This window comes from Gymnodraco acuticeps, unplaced genomic scaffold (assembly GCF_902827175.1).
Source record: "Gymnodraco acuticeps unplaced genomic scaffold, fGymAcu1.1, whole genome shotgun sequence".
NCBI lineage: Eukaryota > Metazoa > Chordata > Actinopteri > Perciformes > Bathydraconidae > Gymnodraco > Gymnodraco acuticeps.
The window spans coordinates 1,807,043-1,822,315 of record NW_022989977.1 but is presented as its reverse complement, the minus strand read 5'-3'; the positions used below and the strand labels follow the sequence as shown (position 1 = coordinate 1,822,315).

The following is a 15,273-nucleotide window of genomic DNA, read 5'->3' as shown; positions in this document are numbered from 1 at the left end:
TGAAAAAATAATTGTTTTGAATCTGAAAACGAATAATCTGCAACTGAAAAAAACAAGGATTCAAATATAAAAATATGTATAAAAGTGAAATCTGAAATAAATATTTTATTAAAAAAAATTGCTGAACTGAATCAAAATAATATTCAACCTGAAAAATTATTTCAAATACTTATTTTTATTTTGAATACATCATTGTATTTTTCAAAGTTCAGGATAAAAACTTGAATTTTCAAATACATTTTATTTTTTTGAATGATCAAAACTTATGACCCTGAAATAGCTCCATAGTAACGTTAGTTTAAAATAACTTTTGCGTGAATACAAACATGTTTAATAATAAGACATTTGTATGACTTGATGTCAATTGATACTCGATTAATCACGAATATGAGGAAAAAGCGTTTTTGTATTTCTGGACAGATGCTATTTTTAAACGTAGGAGTTGATGTTTCTCTCAGCAAATAACTCCTCTGCAAGTCTTCATCGTCTTTTATTTTCTGTGTTGTACTTCTTTGGAAAAGCACATAGGCCTACCAGTAAATTGGGAAAAAATTCTAACATATTATTGGTCCGTCGTAGCATTACGTAGGCGGATTGTCAATTCCAGTCATACGATCTGTCATCATCCTTCGTACAATGCGAAAAGGGAAGTTGAAAGAAGTGGGAGAGGGACATCGCGGAGCCTTATGAAATCTAACGATACGGTAGCTGTCTGGGTCATCGAAACACTGTGAACAGACACTAAAGTGCCACGAAGATTGTCCTGAAGACACCATTCACAGTAAATAGCTTCCTGTTTTGGTAGGTGAGTAGCTAATATTAGCGTTAGCCAGCTAGCTAATGGCTATCCGGAGGGCTCCTCCCGGCCACTGCTAAACAACGTTCACTGTGTTAGCCAGCCCATGTCTATTATCTGGCTAGCTAACGTTAGCTAGCAAACACTGGAAGGGCCAAGCTAGTTAGCATAGTAATTTAACGTTTTACGGCTACTCAATCGGAATCAGTCGTAATGTTAAGATTACCTACGTGTGATATAATATAACTAACATAAGCGGCTCTATTTTGTCCACTGATTGATGAGGGAGTTCACTTGTTTAACGTCATGCAGCTAAGGCTAGCTAGCTGTCACTAGCTGTACACACCCAAAACTGCATCATCTGTGTTTTGCCATTCTCCAATGTTATGTTGAGTGGGATGTCAAATCGAGTATCTTTGATCTTGGTGATAACGATACTGCCCAGATTGAAACAAGCGTTACATTGGCAAATGTATACTTTCTTATAGGAATTGATTGGTTTTGACATGTTTAACTTGCTAACGTTAGGTAGCTATGCTGCTACGGCTAGCAGTCGTTAATTGTTAATGCGAGCCAGTCAACAACAACATAACATGTTATTTGTGGTTAACTGCGTGTCGTAATGCGATTTCAACGAGTTGACAGTTATTATTTTTGGACTGATGCTTTGTGTTTACTTGGTTGGTTGTAAAGGGACATGTATAAGTTACAGAGAGAATCTGTTGTTGCCTGGTTAACATGGTTGATGTTATTATACACCTTATAAGTACAGACCGGAAGATTTAAAACTGTTTCCTAACCCTGCAACGTTTTCCCACATATGTGCTCATACCCGTGTGATTCTAATCTCCTTCGTGACAGTCTGCCTCATATTGCTTACAGCTACAAGCAGGAGTTGTTAGTGGTTTGTTGTTTCAGTAACACCAGTCGGTCAACTTGTTGTTCACTTGGTACAGGTGAGAAACTTTGGCAACTTGTAGAGGTTTCTGTCAGGCTGAAATGTGACTCTCATTTGCCAACCCTAGTATGTTTTTGTCCTACCTGTTACACTTATTTGCTCAGCTAGTTATGGCAAGCAACCAACTATTGTTTGGAAATGGAAAACAGTGCCTGGTAATGTGAAACTCTTGTTGACTGAATCATTGTATCTTCTGTTACATGTAGGTTTTCGGGTTTGGTCTGCTAATTCTAAGAGGTTCTATTAAAACCCCAGCGTGAACATATGACATTGACATGTTTCCAATTCTACCCCATACATAATTGTTGTAGTTTCCAAAAGATGGTTGTCTTTTTATTCTACATTTTCTTAAATCATGTACACCAACAATAATAACTCTACATTTGTTGTCATTAAATGCTACTTAAAGTATGGTATAATCTATTTTGAATTTGAAAAGGGCTCTGACTTAAAGGTTCACCAGTATAAAAAAAAATAACGATCACAGCATAAACCAGGTATGCCGCATTAGTTATTTTTATTGAGAAACTTTTTTGGGGTTTCTCACTTTGCGATTTGGGAATTGATATAGGTCATTAATGAGCTGCACACCTGGACAAGATTGTTCTACTTTGTAAGAAATATAGAAAGTTAAGCAGCAGAATTTCTCCATCAAGCCAAATGGAAATGTTTTTTGTTACATAAAACCGAGTTGTTAATATAGGTTTTGTTTGTACCGTTTTTATGCTTCCTTGCTAAAGCCTCTGTTTAAGGCTCATTAACCCAAAGAGAAACTACTAATCTGATGATTTAAGGCTCAAAGGGGCAACTTGGGCTGTATAGCTTACTTGTTAGAGATTGCGGGTTTGATCCCCTTTGCACACACATAATCAATGTGCTTAATGTCATTCTGATTCATAGTTGAAGACATTAAAATGTTGCTTATTTAAAAAAAAAAAAACGTGTACATTTGAATTTGAACCAAACATATTCCATTGACACTTTGTTTGTTTTTTTCCTCTTTCCTGCGCAGGTATTTTCTACACTTTTCTCAGTGTGTTAGCGTCCCGAGGAAGAGACAGGGCAGTCTGACATGGCAAGTAGAGGCGGAGCCACGCGACCCAATGGGCCAAATGCAGGCAACAAGATCTGCCAGTTCAAACTTGTGCTTTTAGGGGAGTCGGCCGTGGGGAAGTCGAGTCTCGTGCTTCGTTTCGTCAAGGGACAGTTTCATGAATTCCAAGAGAGCACAATCGGAGGTATGTACCTTGATATGGTCATGTTTTTGATTTTACCTGTGAAAAATTGTATTCAGAGATCACACACAAGTCACAGTAAAATGAGAAATGATAATCTATATAATCTTTAAAAGGGTATATAAACATATCAATAAATAGATTACAAAATGTGCATTTGTGGTGTTGGCATATAGGAAATATAACTGACAGGAATGGTGAAAAATGTCATCACATTACATAAAGACCAAAGCAGCATTCAAAAGATAAAAGGGGATATTGAATTGTAACTGTGAAAATGGCCAACAGGAATATTTGAATTCTTCAATCTCCGTATCTAGTTCCTGGTATTTCCAGGAATCGACGTCAGATTAAAGCAGCCAGTTATTGTCTTCTGAATCTAACACTTATTGCTTTTTGGCAAACATGCTGCTTACTGGATATTGAAAGGTTAAAACAAATTCCAGGTTTGTGACCCAAAGGTCATTGGTACGATTCCCACACTGGCATATATACATTTTATGAAAGTGTGCAGGCTGTTTTGCTGTCAATTAGTCATCCCAGAGTAAATACAAATTTAAAAATGTGTTTCGATTGAATCCCACCATACTTTATGCTCCAGCTCACATCCAGATTTTGTATTATCAGTATAAAACATGTTTGAAATCACTAGTGCCCGGTTTTCCAAATATGGATTTAGTCAACCATATAATCTGCCTGTGTGTGCCTCCAGCATTGGTTTTACATTTTAACTTTTGTATAGCTCAGTAGCTACATTACCATTTGTCATTGGTTCCTCTGCTTTGTGCCCCTGCAGCTGCTTTCCTGACTCAGACGGTATGTTTGGACGACACAACAGTCAAGTTTGAAATCTGGGACACAGCTGGTCAGGAGCGCTACCACAGTCTGGCTCCTATGTACTACAGAGGTGCCCAGGCAGCCATTGTGGTGTATGATATCACAAATGAGGTGAGTCAAGTGCCTTGTTATCTGTCATGTGGTTGTTTTTACCAGTGATGCTTTCACTAACTAGAGCTGGACCAACATTGCTGTGACTGATGAAAAGATAGAGATGGTCTCATCCTACATTTTCTTAATAGCAGTCAAGCCCAAACATTTTTATTTTGGTAAATTAAGTTGAGTTCACACCCAACAACATAGTGTAATGAAGACAATGTATATAGACATAGTAAGTACAACAGTTACTGCACTCTAAAAAAGGTTACATATGACAACTCTCCAACATACATATATATACCCATATATATATTGTCCATTTTAAGTTGTTGTTAGTTTCAGAAATGGTGATTGCATCTGAAAATGACATTCTATTTGTAAATTGTACATGCATGAGAGTTGAGACAGTGCATGACATTAAGGATTTTGAGAAATTAGCTTAGATGGCCCTGTGGGCCATTAGCTAGAACTAGCTGGATCTGATCGATATGGACATAAACGCGAGTGAAGTCTAATCTGACGGGAGAGAGAGATCAGCTGCTGCTGACGAGTCGACACGCAGCTCTGCATGATCACATGCAGCGGTGAGCGGACAAAATACACACTTCAGGTTAGAATATCACACATAGCTATTTTAATTACCTCTCAAATTACCTGAACTAGTTATCGATATGTTTAGTTTTACTGTCGGGTCACTCATCATTACTGGATCCGCGAGCTGCATGATACTGGCATAATAGATTGCCCGATCGGGCAACCAGCAGGTGAGGCTTCATTGCCCGAGCTAAATACTAGATGGCCCCGGGCCATCGGGCAGTCCTTAATGTCGAGCCCTGCTGAGAGTTAAATGTCAACATTACTGTCAGCTATGATTGTATCTCTGTGACAAAGTCAGTAGCAACTTTGTTCAACTTCACTTTTATGAAAGAACAAAAGCACAGACATTTATTAATTACCTTCTGACACTTCTTGTCAAGTTGCAGAAATAATGGTTACCGTATGTGATCAAAGTCAAAACTTTGAACAAAGACTCATTTCATTTCAGGTCTCAGAATACAGGAATGTACATTGAATTAATTGTCTTTTGTGCTCTGCATAACTTCTGCATGGCTGTATATAATCCTTCTTCCCATGTTGTGTACAATTCTGCTTTTGGACATTTTCTTTTGTTTCATATTCCATCCAAAGCTTCTTTCAGGGCAATTGATCAAAAGATTAGCAGAAGCACAGCCAGAATTAATGGGAAGCCTCCCGTCCGCTTCCTTCCATCACATGGGTCTTATTGTTATTTTCACTAACTGAGTGCCCCCCCCCCACAACCCTGTTTTGCTTGCCAGGAGTCATTTGTACGGGCGAAGAACTGGGTTAAAGAGCTGCAGAGACAAGCCAGTCCAAACATTGTAATAGCTCTGGCTGGGAACAAGGCTGATCTCGCAAACAAGAGAGCACTGGACTTCCAGGTTGGTGTTCTTTAAATATTTATACTAACAATTTATGCAGAAACAATAACTTCTTTACAGATATTTCTGTTGAGGGAAACATAAAATATTCAGATAGATTCCTATTTATGAAACATTTTGAAAGACGGCCCAATCCTGTCTACCTTACATGCTTCTTCCACATTTAGTTTGTTGACCATAAAGACTGTAATGTTATCTTAATGAATGACTTTTTAATGTTGGTTTCCCTTTATAGGACGCACAGTCATACGCAGATGATAACAGCTTGCTTTTCATGGAAACATCAGCAAAGACCTCTATGAACGTCAATGAGATATTCATGGCCATCGGTAAGTGTTTTCATATCCTAAACATTTTTTACCAGGTATTATAAGATATACTTATATATATATTAAGCAGAACTCTGTATTACTTGCCGTACTGTTAGTGCCTCAGGGATCACTGTCACATGAAATGGACCAATGAAAAAGCAAGTTATGCATAATGGAGGCTAGGTTAAAATTCCATGGAGTCTTTATTTATTAGCCTCCATTTCACAGGTTCAAAGATAAATGGAAGGTATCTGGCTGTATCATATTTACAATTAAGCTCATGATTGTTAAATATTTACTCTGGCGTGTTGAATGTAATTTCTAATAATGTTAACTTAGATGAACTGGTCTACCAATCTTTTTGAAAACCTCCTAGTTGTTGTTGTTGTTGTTGTTGTTGAAATAAAGGATGAGGTGGAGCCATCTCATTTGAACAACAGATGCAGGCTTAACTAGCCCTTTAGTTTGTCTTAAGTACTGTAGGAGCAAACACAATAGTGGTGGCTTAAAGCCCACCTCTGCTCCGCGCCGTCCTTTAGATGAGCCTGGTCAGATTTAATAAAAGAAGGAGTTCAAAACACCGGCATAAAAGTTATAACAATAATCTGATTTTAATACAGTAAAAAACACAATACGAAATACAGAGTGCCCTGAAACAGAGCACTCCGGGCTCCCCGCTCTACTGCCGTGCGATACAGATATCGGGACCAGCCAGTCAGAAACAGGGGGCATTTTGCATGAAGAAACAACAGTATATATGGATATATTTTGAGGTGGAGAGCCACTTCTTATCTTCCACCGGACCCAACTCCTTTAATTTCCCAGGGAAGGTTTCACACAAACTATTCTTTTAAAACAATCAAACATTGTACACAGATATATGAGCGATAGAACTATTAACGAAGCACTTTTATACTAATAAAGGACTGGCTTTTCTAAAGCCAGTTGAGTAGCACTTGAAATGTTTTTGCTCTATGAAACCTGATGTACTTTTATGATTCTGTTTTCTTCAAGTTGTATTTTGTTGGACGAACGCACTTATTGTAAGTCGCTTTGGATAAAAGCGTCAGCTAAATGTAATGTAATGTAATATATTGGTGCTTGGGATTATTCTCCCCAGAAAGAACCTTGGAAAAAGAACATGTGTGTGTGTTAGTGAGGGGAAGTGTATGTGTGTGTGCATGCTGATAAGCAGAGGCGTATGTGTGTGTGTTGCTGATATCTGGGTTACGGATTTTATGTGTGTGTGCTGGATGGAGACAGGAGGTGTATGTGTGTGTGTCAGGGTCTCTGGGTCATGGAGTGTAAGTAAGAAGGTTTAGATATATAGGATTACTTTAAACAGTCCCAAATAATACATGTTCACTTCAATACAGTTCAAGATAATACCTGTTTACTGTAATACAGTTTAGAACAATATCTGGGTGCTTTAGTACCCTGTGCTCTGTGCTTGAGCCCCTAAACTCCAATGCAGAATTTGCATATGAAGAACACTGTGTTTTTTTTCAGCAACAAGAAACCACAAAGATTTCCCGCAAAATGAGACCTGTCAGCTCACAGTGTAGTTAAAGTAGTTTGAGCTGAGAAACAGTGTTGCAGTAGTGCCCTTCACAATCCATGCACACAGGTGTTTCCTCTTATGTTGCCTGCTTAGCCTTCTTCTAAAGCACAGTCTGTTCTTAATTGACGACACCTAACTCTCATTTTAGACGGGGACAAATCACAGTTATGTCTGTTTCTACATTGAGTTTGGTGGCATCGCGTAATCTAAAAAGCCAGTGCCTTAAATCATCTTTATCAAGATGTTCTTTTTATTTTGTTTGTTTCTAAAAAGAAAAAGGCCCATAATTCATTATCACATATTTGCAGCTCAATTATTTATATATGGTTTCAGCCCAAAAAAAAACAGAATTGTTTGTATTTTTGTATTTTAAGATGCCATTTGTTGCCTTAAACGTCATCAACATCTCCTGATTATGACATCATTCAGATTATGGAATTGTCACAGTTGTGTGTGGGTTTCTGTAGGACAGAAATAACAGTCTGAACAAATGAAACACTTGAATGAACACTGCAGACTGTTATTAAAAGTATGTATTCAAAGCCGCACTCAGTAGGGGGCCAATCTTATTTGGGCATCCCAGAAACATACTGAATATCAATTTTAACCATCCCAATGTGAATGTAATGACCCAAAATGTGAAACGCATGTTATTGTAGTTAACTAACCAACAAACAGGATTAAGTGTGAAGCTACTTTTGAGAAACAATTTTGCTGTCATCACAGGTAGTTTTCTGATCATCTTTGGTGATGTCATTACTGACGTTGTTGCTATGTCCTTACAGCGAAAAAGCTACCCAAGAATGAGCCTCAGGCGGCCGGCGCCAGCGGCGGGCGGAACCGAGGAGTGGACCTGACGGAGACAGCTCAGCCCACCAGCCGCTCCTGCTGCAGTAACTAACCTGGCTCTTCCTGCTCATCCTTCCCACATACCCCCCTCCTCCTCTGCCCCCCCTCCCCCTCCTAACTGGACATCGGGCTCCTCGGCTTCCTGACGTCAGACCTGACTGTCAATCTCACTCCCCTGGAATAGCTAAAAGACTCTGTATAGCTGCATTTCTAATATCTTTCTTTTTTTTCTTGATGTTCTTTATTTTTTTCTTAAACTTTTTTTAAGAAGTGTATATCAGTATAATGGATGCATGTATCACTACAACGCCTAAACACATTTGTATCTTTTATTCATTTGGAAGACTTAACCCAATTTAGAAGGATGAGCGAGAGGGAAACCTTTGAACGTCTGATATGGAAGTGTGATTTGCTGATGAGAAGCTGTAGCCTCGTTTGTCATTTCACAGGGTTGACTGGATGCGAATGATGTTGCCTATATGCTCACAATCAGAAGAAAACCAAATTGTTCCCAACTCGAGACGCCTGGCTTCTCTGTCTGTTATGAGGCATCAATGCATTGAGACAGTGCCAGGAAAGGACTGTTGTTCAAATAAAGGATCGCTCCCTCCTCACATCTGTTACATAAGAGGACAAACACATAAAAGTATTTATCCAAAACTGCGATGATCCACATTTGGCTTCCTATTATGCACTACCATGTGTATAACAATATGGGTTTGTGTCGTTACCGGTTATCATAACAAAAGTCGTTGGGTTGTCGAAAACCTAGAGCTTTGGAAAGTTCAGTAACATCAGGAACCAACACCTAATGCCAACATGAGGCCGGTGTGACGGGATGTTTTTTTGGCTTGCTATTTAACAAATGTTTTCATGTTGTGGGTTCATCACATCTATCACAGAGGCTAGATTTTCACATTGAAAAATCAACAGGAATTTGATGACTGTTGAACTTCCATGGTTGCAAAGACTTGAACATACAACTAGTTATATGTTATAATCTCTTTCTGCTCCGTCTCTGTCCAGGTGAGTAGTAAACCTGCATCAAACTGGGTGATCTCAATCTTAGGGGGTGTTTTTAAAGTAGAGTTCAGACAGCACACAAACATAAAATTGGACTACTACCCATTGTCACAAGTATGTGAAAAGAATATACTTATATATAACTTTGTTATAGGGTGCAATGTTGTTTTCTTCCTCCTTTAGCACAGCTTGCAGAGCTCATACGCTCACAAGGAAATGATCTAGAGATTCCGAACAATTGTACAGTTCAATATTGGTCTGCTTGTTTATTTTCTTTATTATATTTTCATCCTAGACCATATCAAAAAATGGTCAAATGTTAAACAGTGGGGGTCTTTTTAGGTATATGTAGTGCTATTAACAAAATCCCTCTCCGGTGTATTGTTACTTTTATCAGAAATGGTTCATGGTCATGTTTGAAAGGAACTTCTATTTGCATTGCACATTGTTGATCATGTTTTAATTAATGACTGCCCCTCGATTTTATATGATGGACTGTATTGGACTTGCTAACCTACAGCTATAAGCAGGTAGCATAATTAACCTAACTGGTGGTCTCTCTTACAGCTTAATGAATTTTAATGATGTAAAACAGCATTACTAGTGATGGGCTGATCAGTTTTGAGTGTCTGAATACAACTTAATAAATTCAATAAACAGGTCTCTTGTATGCCTTTTTGCCATAGGCCTATATGTCAGTGGTATTACATGGACGTAAAGATGCTGCAGATATTGATCCCAGATTTAGAATTTCACATGGTATTTGGTAAATATCTAAATGATAAACTTTCCTTTAACGGAGTGTCTATTTGCACCCGGGTGAAAAAGAGAGACAACGTGTGGACGCGTTGCTTCCTTTCCTTGTGACCACTGAATCTACAGAGATATTTTCACCTTCTGCTGGTATTAGTGCTGGAGGAATCACTCCGCACGAAGATGATCTCAAGTCTCTCCAACCAGGAGCATGGCTCAATGATAATGCAAGTAGAAAACGTGTCTTAGTTTTAATATGGCAATCAAATAACATTTTCATTGTAAAGCAATGTAACTGAATGGTTAATTTCAAAATATTCAACATTTGTCCCCATTACTTGTGGTCTTCAGCATGAGATTATATAGCTTGCTGGTATCTGTTATACTTTGACTGATAGCAAGAGCCAAGTTACAATAAATACCAATAAATTGTATATGAGGATTTATTTTTGTATCACATGTAGATAATACATGCCTATCTCGGAGTCCTGGCACACAAATCCAGCAAGTAACTGAATGTTATTCAGTGTGCCATAGTCAACTTTTGGAACAATAAGCACACCGTCTGGGAATATAAAAATGTAAATTAAATAATTTTACGGTTATAAAAAAATGCAGACCTGAATGTTCTTTTTATGCTCTTATTAACAAACATTTTGTTTGAGTGAATAGGTGCGATTTGGGGAGAACATTTGGATTTTCCTTCCAGTGTGCGGACACTGGTTCCTTGTCGCCGCGAAAGTGGAATCGCGACAAATCTACATCATGGACTCCCTGCCCAGTCCTGCAAAAGAGCGTCAGTTCTTCTTGCACTGGAGGTACATTTACTCCGATTGATAGTGTATAATCAATAGACTAATAATCCCATTTTTTGTTTTTTGAAAACATACTAGATCCTCCAACTCCCATTATGCAATCGGTTGTGTTTTTTTTTTAGACCCTTCATGTCTGGGAAAGACCCACTACTTAAAACTCTACAGTCTTACTCTTTACCGATTGAGTAACAGCTCTCACCATGGTTGTTAACAGATCTTTGGGAGGGATGAAACCCCTCTTTAATGGTCACACATGCAGAGCACACAGCACACACAGTGAAATGTGTTCTCTTTTAACCCATCCTAGTACCAGGAGTCTAGTACTAGGAGCAGTGGGCAGCTATTGTACAGCGCCCGGGGAGCAATAGGAGTGAGGGGGGAAGGGGGTGTCTTGCTCAAGGGCACCACAGCAGGGCAGGAAGTGAACTGGGACCTCTCCAAGTAGCAGCCCACACTCCATATTTTACGTCTGGTCGGGGACTTGAACCGGCATCCCTACCGCTCCCAGTTCAAGCCCCTACTGAGTGAGCCACTGCCGGACAAGTTTAAGTGTAGAGTCCAAGTGTTTGTCAATTAATCGATAATAAAAAGCATTTATTTTGCAGAAATACTACTTCTAACCACATTTCTTTAAGCCCTGTTATCAGTCCAGGTCCAATGTTTCTCGTGTATTTCCACCATCTGCCTCCTCTCTCAGGTCTTGGTCTTGGTTCCCTGCTGACACTTCACACACTCCACAGCCTCAAAGTAGGCCTCACTAGATGAGTCCTCTGAACTCTCGACCAGGCTGATCACATGTTTGGAACAGATTCAAAACTCTGCAGGAAAGACCTCCTGCTCCTTTCAATTACCGTCCTCACAACCTCATTATCAGCCTCTCCGTCCAGCACTGCCCCCACACCACGGTTGGCAACAGTCAGCAGATAGAAAAAGAACTTGGCACAGGGATCAATAACCGATTAAACTCATGGTGACCTTCTTCTCGTGGTAACCTTGATCATGTCCCTCATGAACAGACACACACTGCGGTGTATTGAAGGGTCAGTTCACAAACATTAAAAAAACATAATCTCATCACTCATGGAGATATTTGCCGACAGACAAATAAAATTGAGAATTTAATTGGGCATATGGTGCTCACTCACAGCATTGAAAAAGTATCTTTAAAAAATCAACAGGAAGATCTCTTTTGGGAAAATCCACACAACATAGCCTACAGGCTGTCAGAAGACGTTAATCCCTGAAATTAGTTCATGTTGAGTTTGTGGATTATTTTAAGGAACAGGGACACTTTCTGAAAAGTACACACTGCCCATTCTAAAAAAACAGACATTCTGAAACCCATCAATGTCTCTGAGAGAGAGAGAGAGAGAGAGAGAGAGAGAGAGAGAGAGAGAGAGAGAGAGAGAGAGAGAGAGAGAGAGAGAGAGAGAGAGAGAGAGAGAGAGAGAGAGAGAGAGATCATAAACGTGATGAATAGATGTGATTCATGGCATTTACAAGCTTTTGTATACATTGCTTAAGTAATGTGTTACTCTTTCCCACAATGTGCCCTTTAATCATGTTCACAACCACAGAGAAAAACTACGTAACTTTTACACAAGTTGGATGGTATTTAGCCTCCTTCACAGTGGAGCCTTGTGTCACCAGAGAAGCATAAAACAAATGTTGGACCCAATGAGTCACCATGTCTCATGCTGCTTTGTTGGAAGGGTGGCCCATCTTACTTTTTCCCAAGAGTTAAATCACAACTCTTTGATGAGAAGTTAAAACATAAAATGAATAGACTACAGTTTCCGATTACAATCTTTCCAGTAGGGAATCTAATCCCACTGTCAAGGCGGACCAGCTCTGTGCAACCACTCAAACCCTGGAAATGTATTTTCTCAACAGTAAAAGAATATGGTTCATCCTTTCAAAGAAAAGGCTTCTCCCACCATGACTAAACTGTCATGAAGTCGCATAAACCCTCTCAATTTGAAAGACCCCATTCAGGTCAGTGAGTATAATCCAACGCACTTCTAAAAAGTTCACCCAATGTCGCTAGCTGTCCGTTCTTTGGGTGTGCTAAAAAAAAATCTGGTGTTAATACAGCCCTAGAAACAATCAATGGGGCTTGGACACAACACGATTCCAGCCAATCAGCAACAGGAGGAGACAGGCCATGGAAAAACAGAAATAACCTTATTGGTTTGTTGAATGTTGAAGCTGATCGAACATTGCCATTTTGTTGGACATATTCACTCCTCAGACTCTGAACTAGCCAATAACTATGAATATAAAGCTATATTGGTAGAGTCCATCTTTGGTTTTTGAAGATGTCATACCTTTTAGACGAGATTCAGCTATAGAGAGGCGAAGTCCCTCCCCTTCCGAAAGCCTCCATGGGACCCCGGAAGCGGAAAATTATACATTGAAGTCAATGGAGAGAGAAAGGTTATCTTTTGATCCCGTTTGAATTGTGCCACGAATGACACATATGATGTTTGTCAATTTAAAAGAACATTTTTCAAGTCAAAAAAATAAAAATGTGTCGTAAAACTGTGAAGTTACACATTTTTTCGTGTGAAACCGCTCAGTGAACTACAGGTCTCTCGTCTCGCACAATACGCGTCACCAACATAAAGATGGCCGTCACATTAGCACATTTCACCACATTCTTTCAGAATGAGAATAAAAGTATTTTACGAGGTGAAAATCACTACAAGTCTGGGCACGTTGAGAGCTGTACCTATATGAAAGGGGAGTTAGTCGGTTCTGTAAGAGCAGCGGGACCGGCTTTACAAGGTTTCGGTGAGTAATATGAGTGCAATGTGTAACGTTAATGTCAGCTAGCTAACATTAGCTAACAAGGTACACTAACGTGTTTTGTTTTAGCAACTAGTTTTCTCCTTAAGAACTTCGTGGTCTCTGTGTATGCTGTGGATAACATTAGTGTTCACAAGAACAAGGTACACTCCCGTGTTTTGTTTTAGTTGCTCTTCAGATTGAAGCGGCCAGTTTTATATCGACTATACTGTATGTGTGATCTCCTTTTTCTCGTTGTGTCATTTGACTTTATTTGCTGTGTGTCGATTCAAGGATTTTGGTTATCTAGTCACAGCTGTGTGTGACTCCCTCTGGTACACCGGTATGTGTTTTCCTAATGTAGAGAGCATTGATTAATTAATAAACTACACACTGAGTCTAGATCCTGACCAAATCCTTTTTTATTGTTGATCAAATGTTTTTCAAAAATGTATTCATACACATTTAGAAAAATACAATGTACAATCACAACCAATACAACACAAATTACAAAAAATACAGAAAAAACAAACAATAACAACAATCAGACAAGAGGACAAAACTATGGAAAAATAAACCCTCCCACCCCCAGATCCGGACCATCCTTGTATTATTGCTCATTCAATCTATTATAGCATGCTAACAAATGGTACTTACTTTATTTTTACAGATCTGCATGGGAGACGATGGCGCGATGCAGAGCGCTGTCTGTGATTGTGCACAGGAGATGTACAAATGCAGCCACGCTGCAGCATTGGCAATATTTGCCATGTGGCAGATCAGCTCCACAGATGTTGAGTGCCAGTGGAGGAAGCCTGGCACTTCCAAAGTAGTCCAGTCGGTGTCTCAACTTTACCAACAGCGAGAGGAGACATACAACCCACTGGCCAGAGACATCGCCAACTGTCAACTGGGGGGTTGTAAACGAGGCCGAAGGGGTGAAGGCTTTTGTGGAGGCCTATCAAGTGACAGTGTTCGAATCGAGTCTGGTCTCTTTGTGAGTGAGTCGGGTGTTCTGGGAGCATCACCCGATGGACTTGTGCAGCCATCTGCCCTGCTGGAGTTGAAGTGTCCACACAGCCAGAGGAACATGACCATCACGGAGGCAGTCCAGTTACCATCCTTCTGTCTCCGTGAGGAGGGTGGGTCATATATTCTCAAGGAGAATCACCCATACTGGCACCAGGTCCAAGGGCAGCTGCACATCACAGACCGGAGTCTCTACTACTTTGTTGTGTGGACCACGAAGGAGGCGATCATCATCCCCATCCCCAAAGACCCTGCATGGCATGGAAATCTCCTCCTCCTGGAACAATTCTACACCCAGCATATGCTCCCTGTGTTGGCCAGTAGAGAGGAGGACATTTAAATAAACATACTCTTAACACCCTCGGACTCTGCGTTGTGTTTCGTATGTGTGATGGGGTGTTATGCAGGGGGGAGGAAAACAGGACACAGCAGATTGGGATTGTGGTGGAGATGCTGAGCAGTTATTTAATTGTTGCATGTAATTATTATTATACTGCGTGCTTCTTAGTTATTCCATCTTTTGCTGTAACATGGATCTGTATGTAACTCTATATTTACTTGTTATCTACCACACTTCCTTCTACATCATACACCATCATTATACATGATGGTGTATATAGGATATATATATTTGTATACATATCTGTAAATTGTATAATTTTATTTAAACGTCTTTTTGATCTCTCAAACTGAGTAAGATTGACAATAAAGTTGACTTTGAAAAATATATATATTCTTTATGAAAATAGTTGACTGTTGT

General features: G+C 39.5%; 1 protein-coding gene across 3 annotated transcripts; it reads left to right on the top strand.

The window, feature by feature from the left end:
* Positions 1–595: 595 nt before the first annotated feature.
* On the top strand, positions 596–9,791 carry rab5ab (RAB5A, member RAS oncogene family, b). Of its 3 annotated transcripts, none has more exons than XM_034211443.1 (6): positions 596–781; positions 2,767–2,992; positions 3,786–3,937; positions 5,263–5,385; positions 5,621–5,714; positions 8,043–9,791. In XM_034211443.1, exons 2-6 carry the CDS (start codon positions 2,827–2,829, stop codon positions 8,156–8,158), a joined length of 651 nt encoding a protein of 216 aa, XP_034067334.1. In that variant the 5' UTR covers positions 596–781; positions 2,767–2,826; the 3' UTR covers positions 8,159–9,791. The 3 variants fall into 3 exon arrangements, with proteins under 3 accessions (XP_034067334.1, XP_034067333.1, XP_034067332.1); XM_034211442.1 differs by having other exon boundaries at positions 596–805; XM_034211441.1 differs by having other exon boundaries at positions 597–801.
* Positions 9,792–15,273: the final 5,482 nt, after the last annotated feature.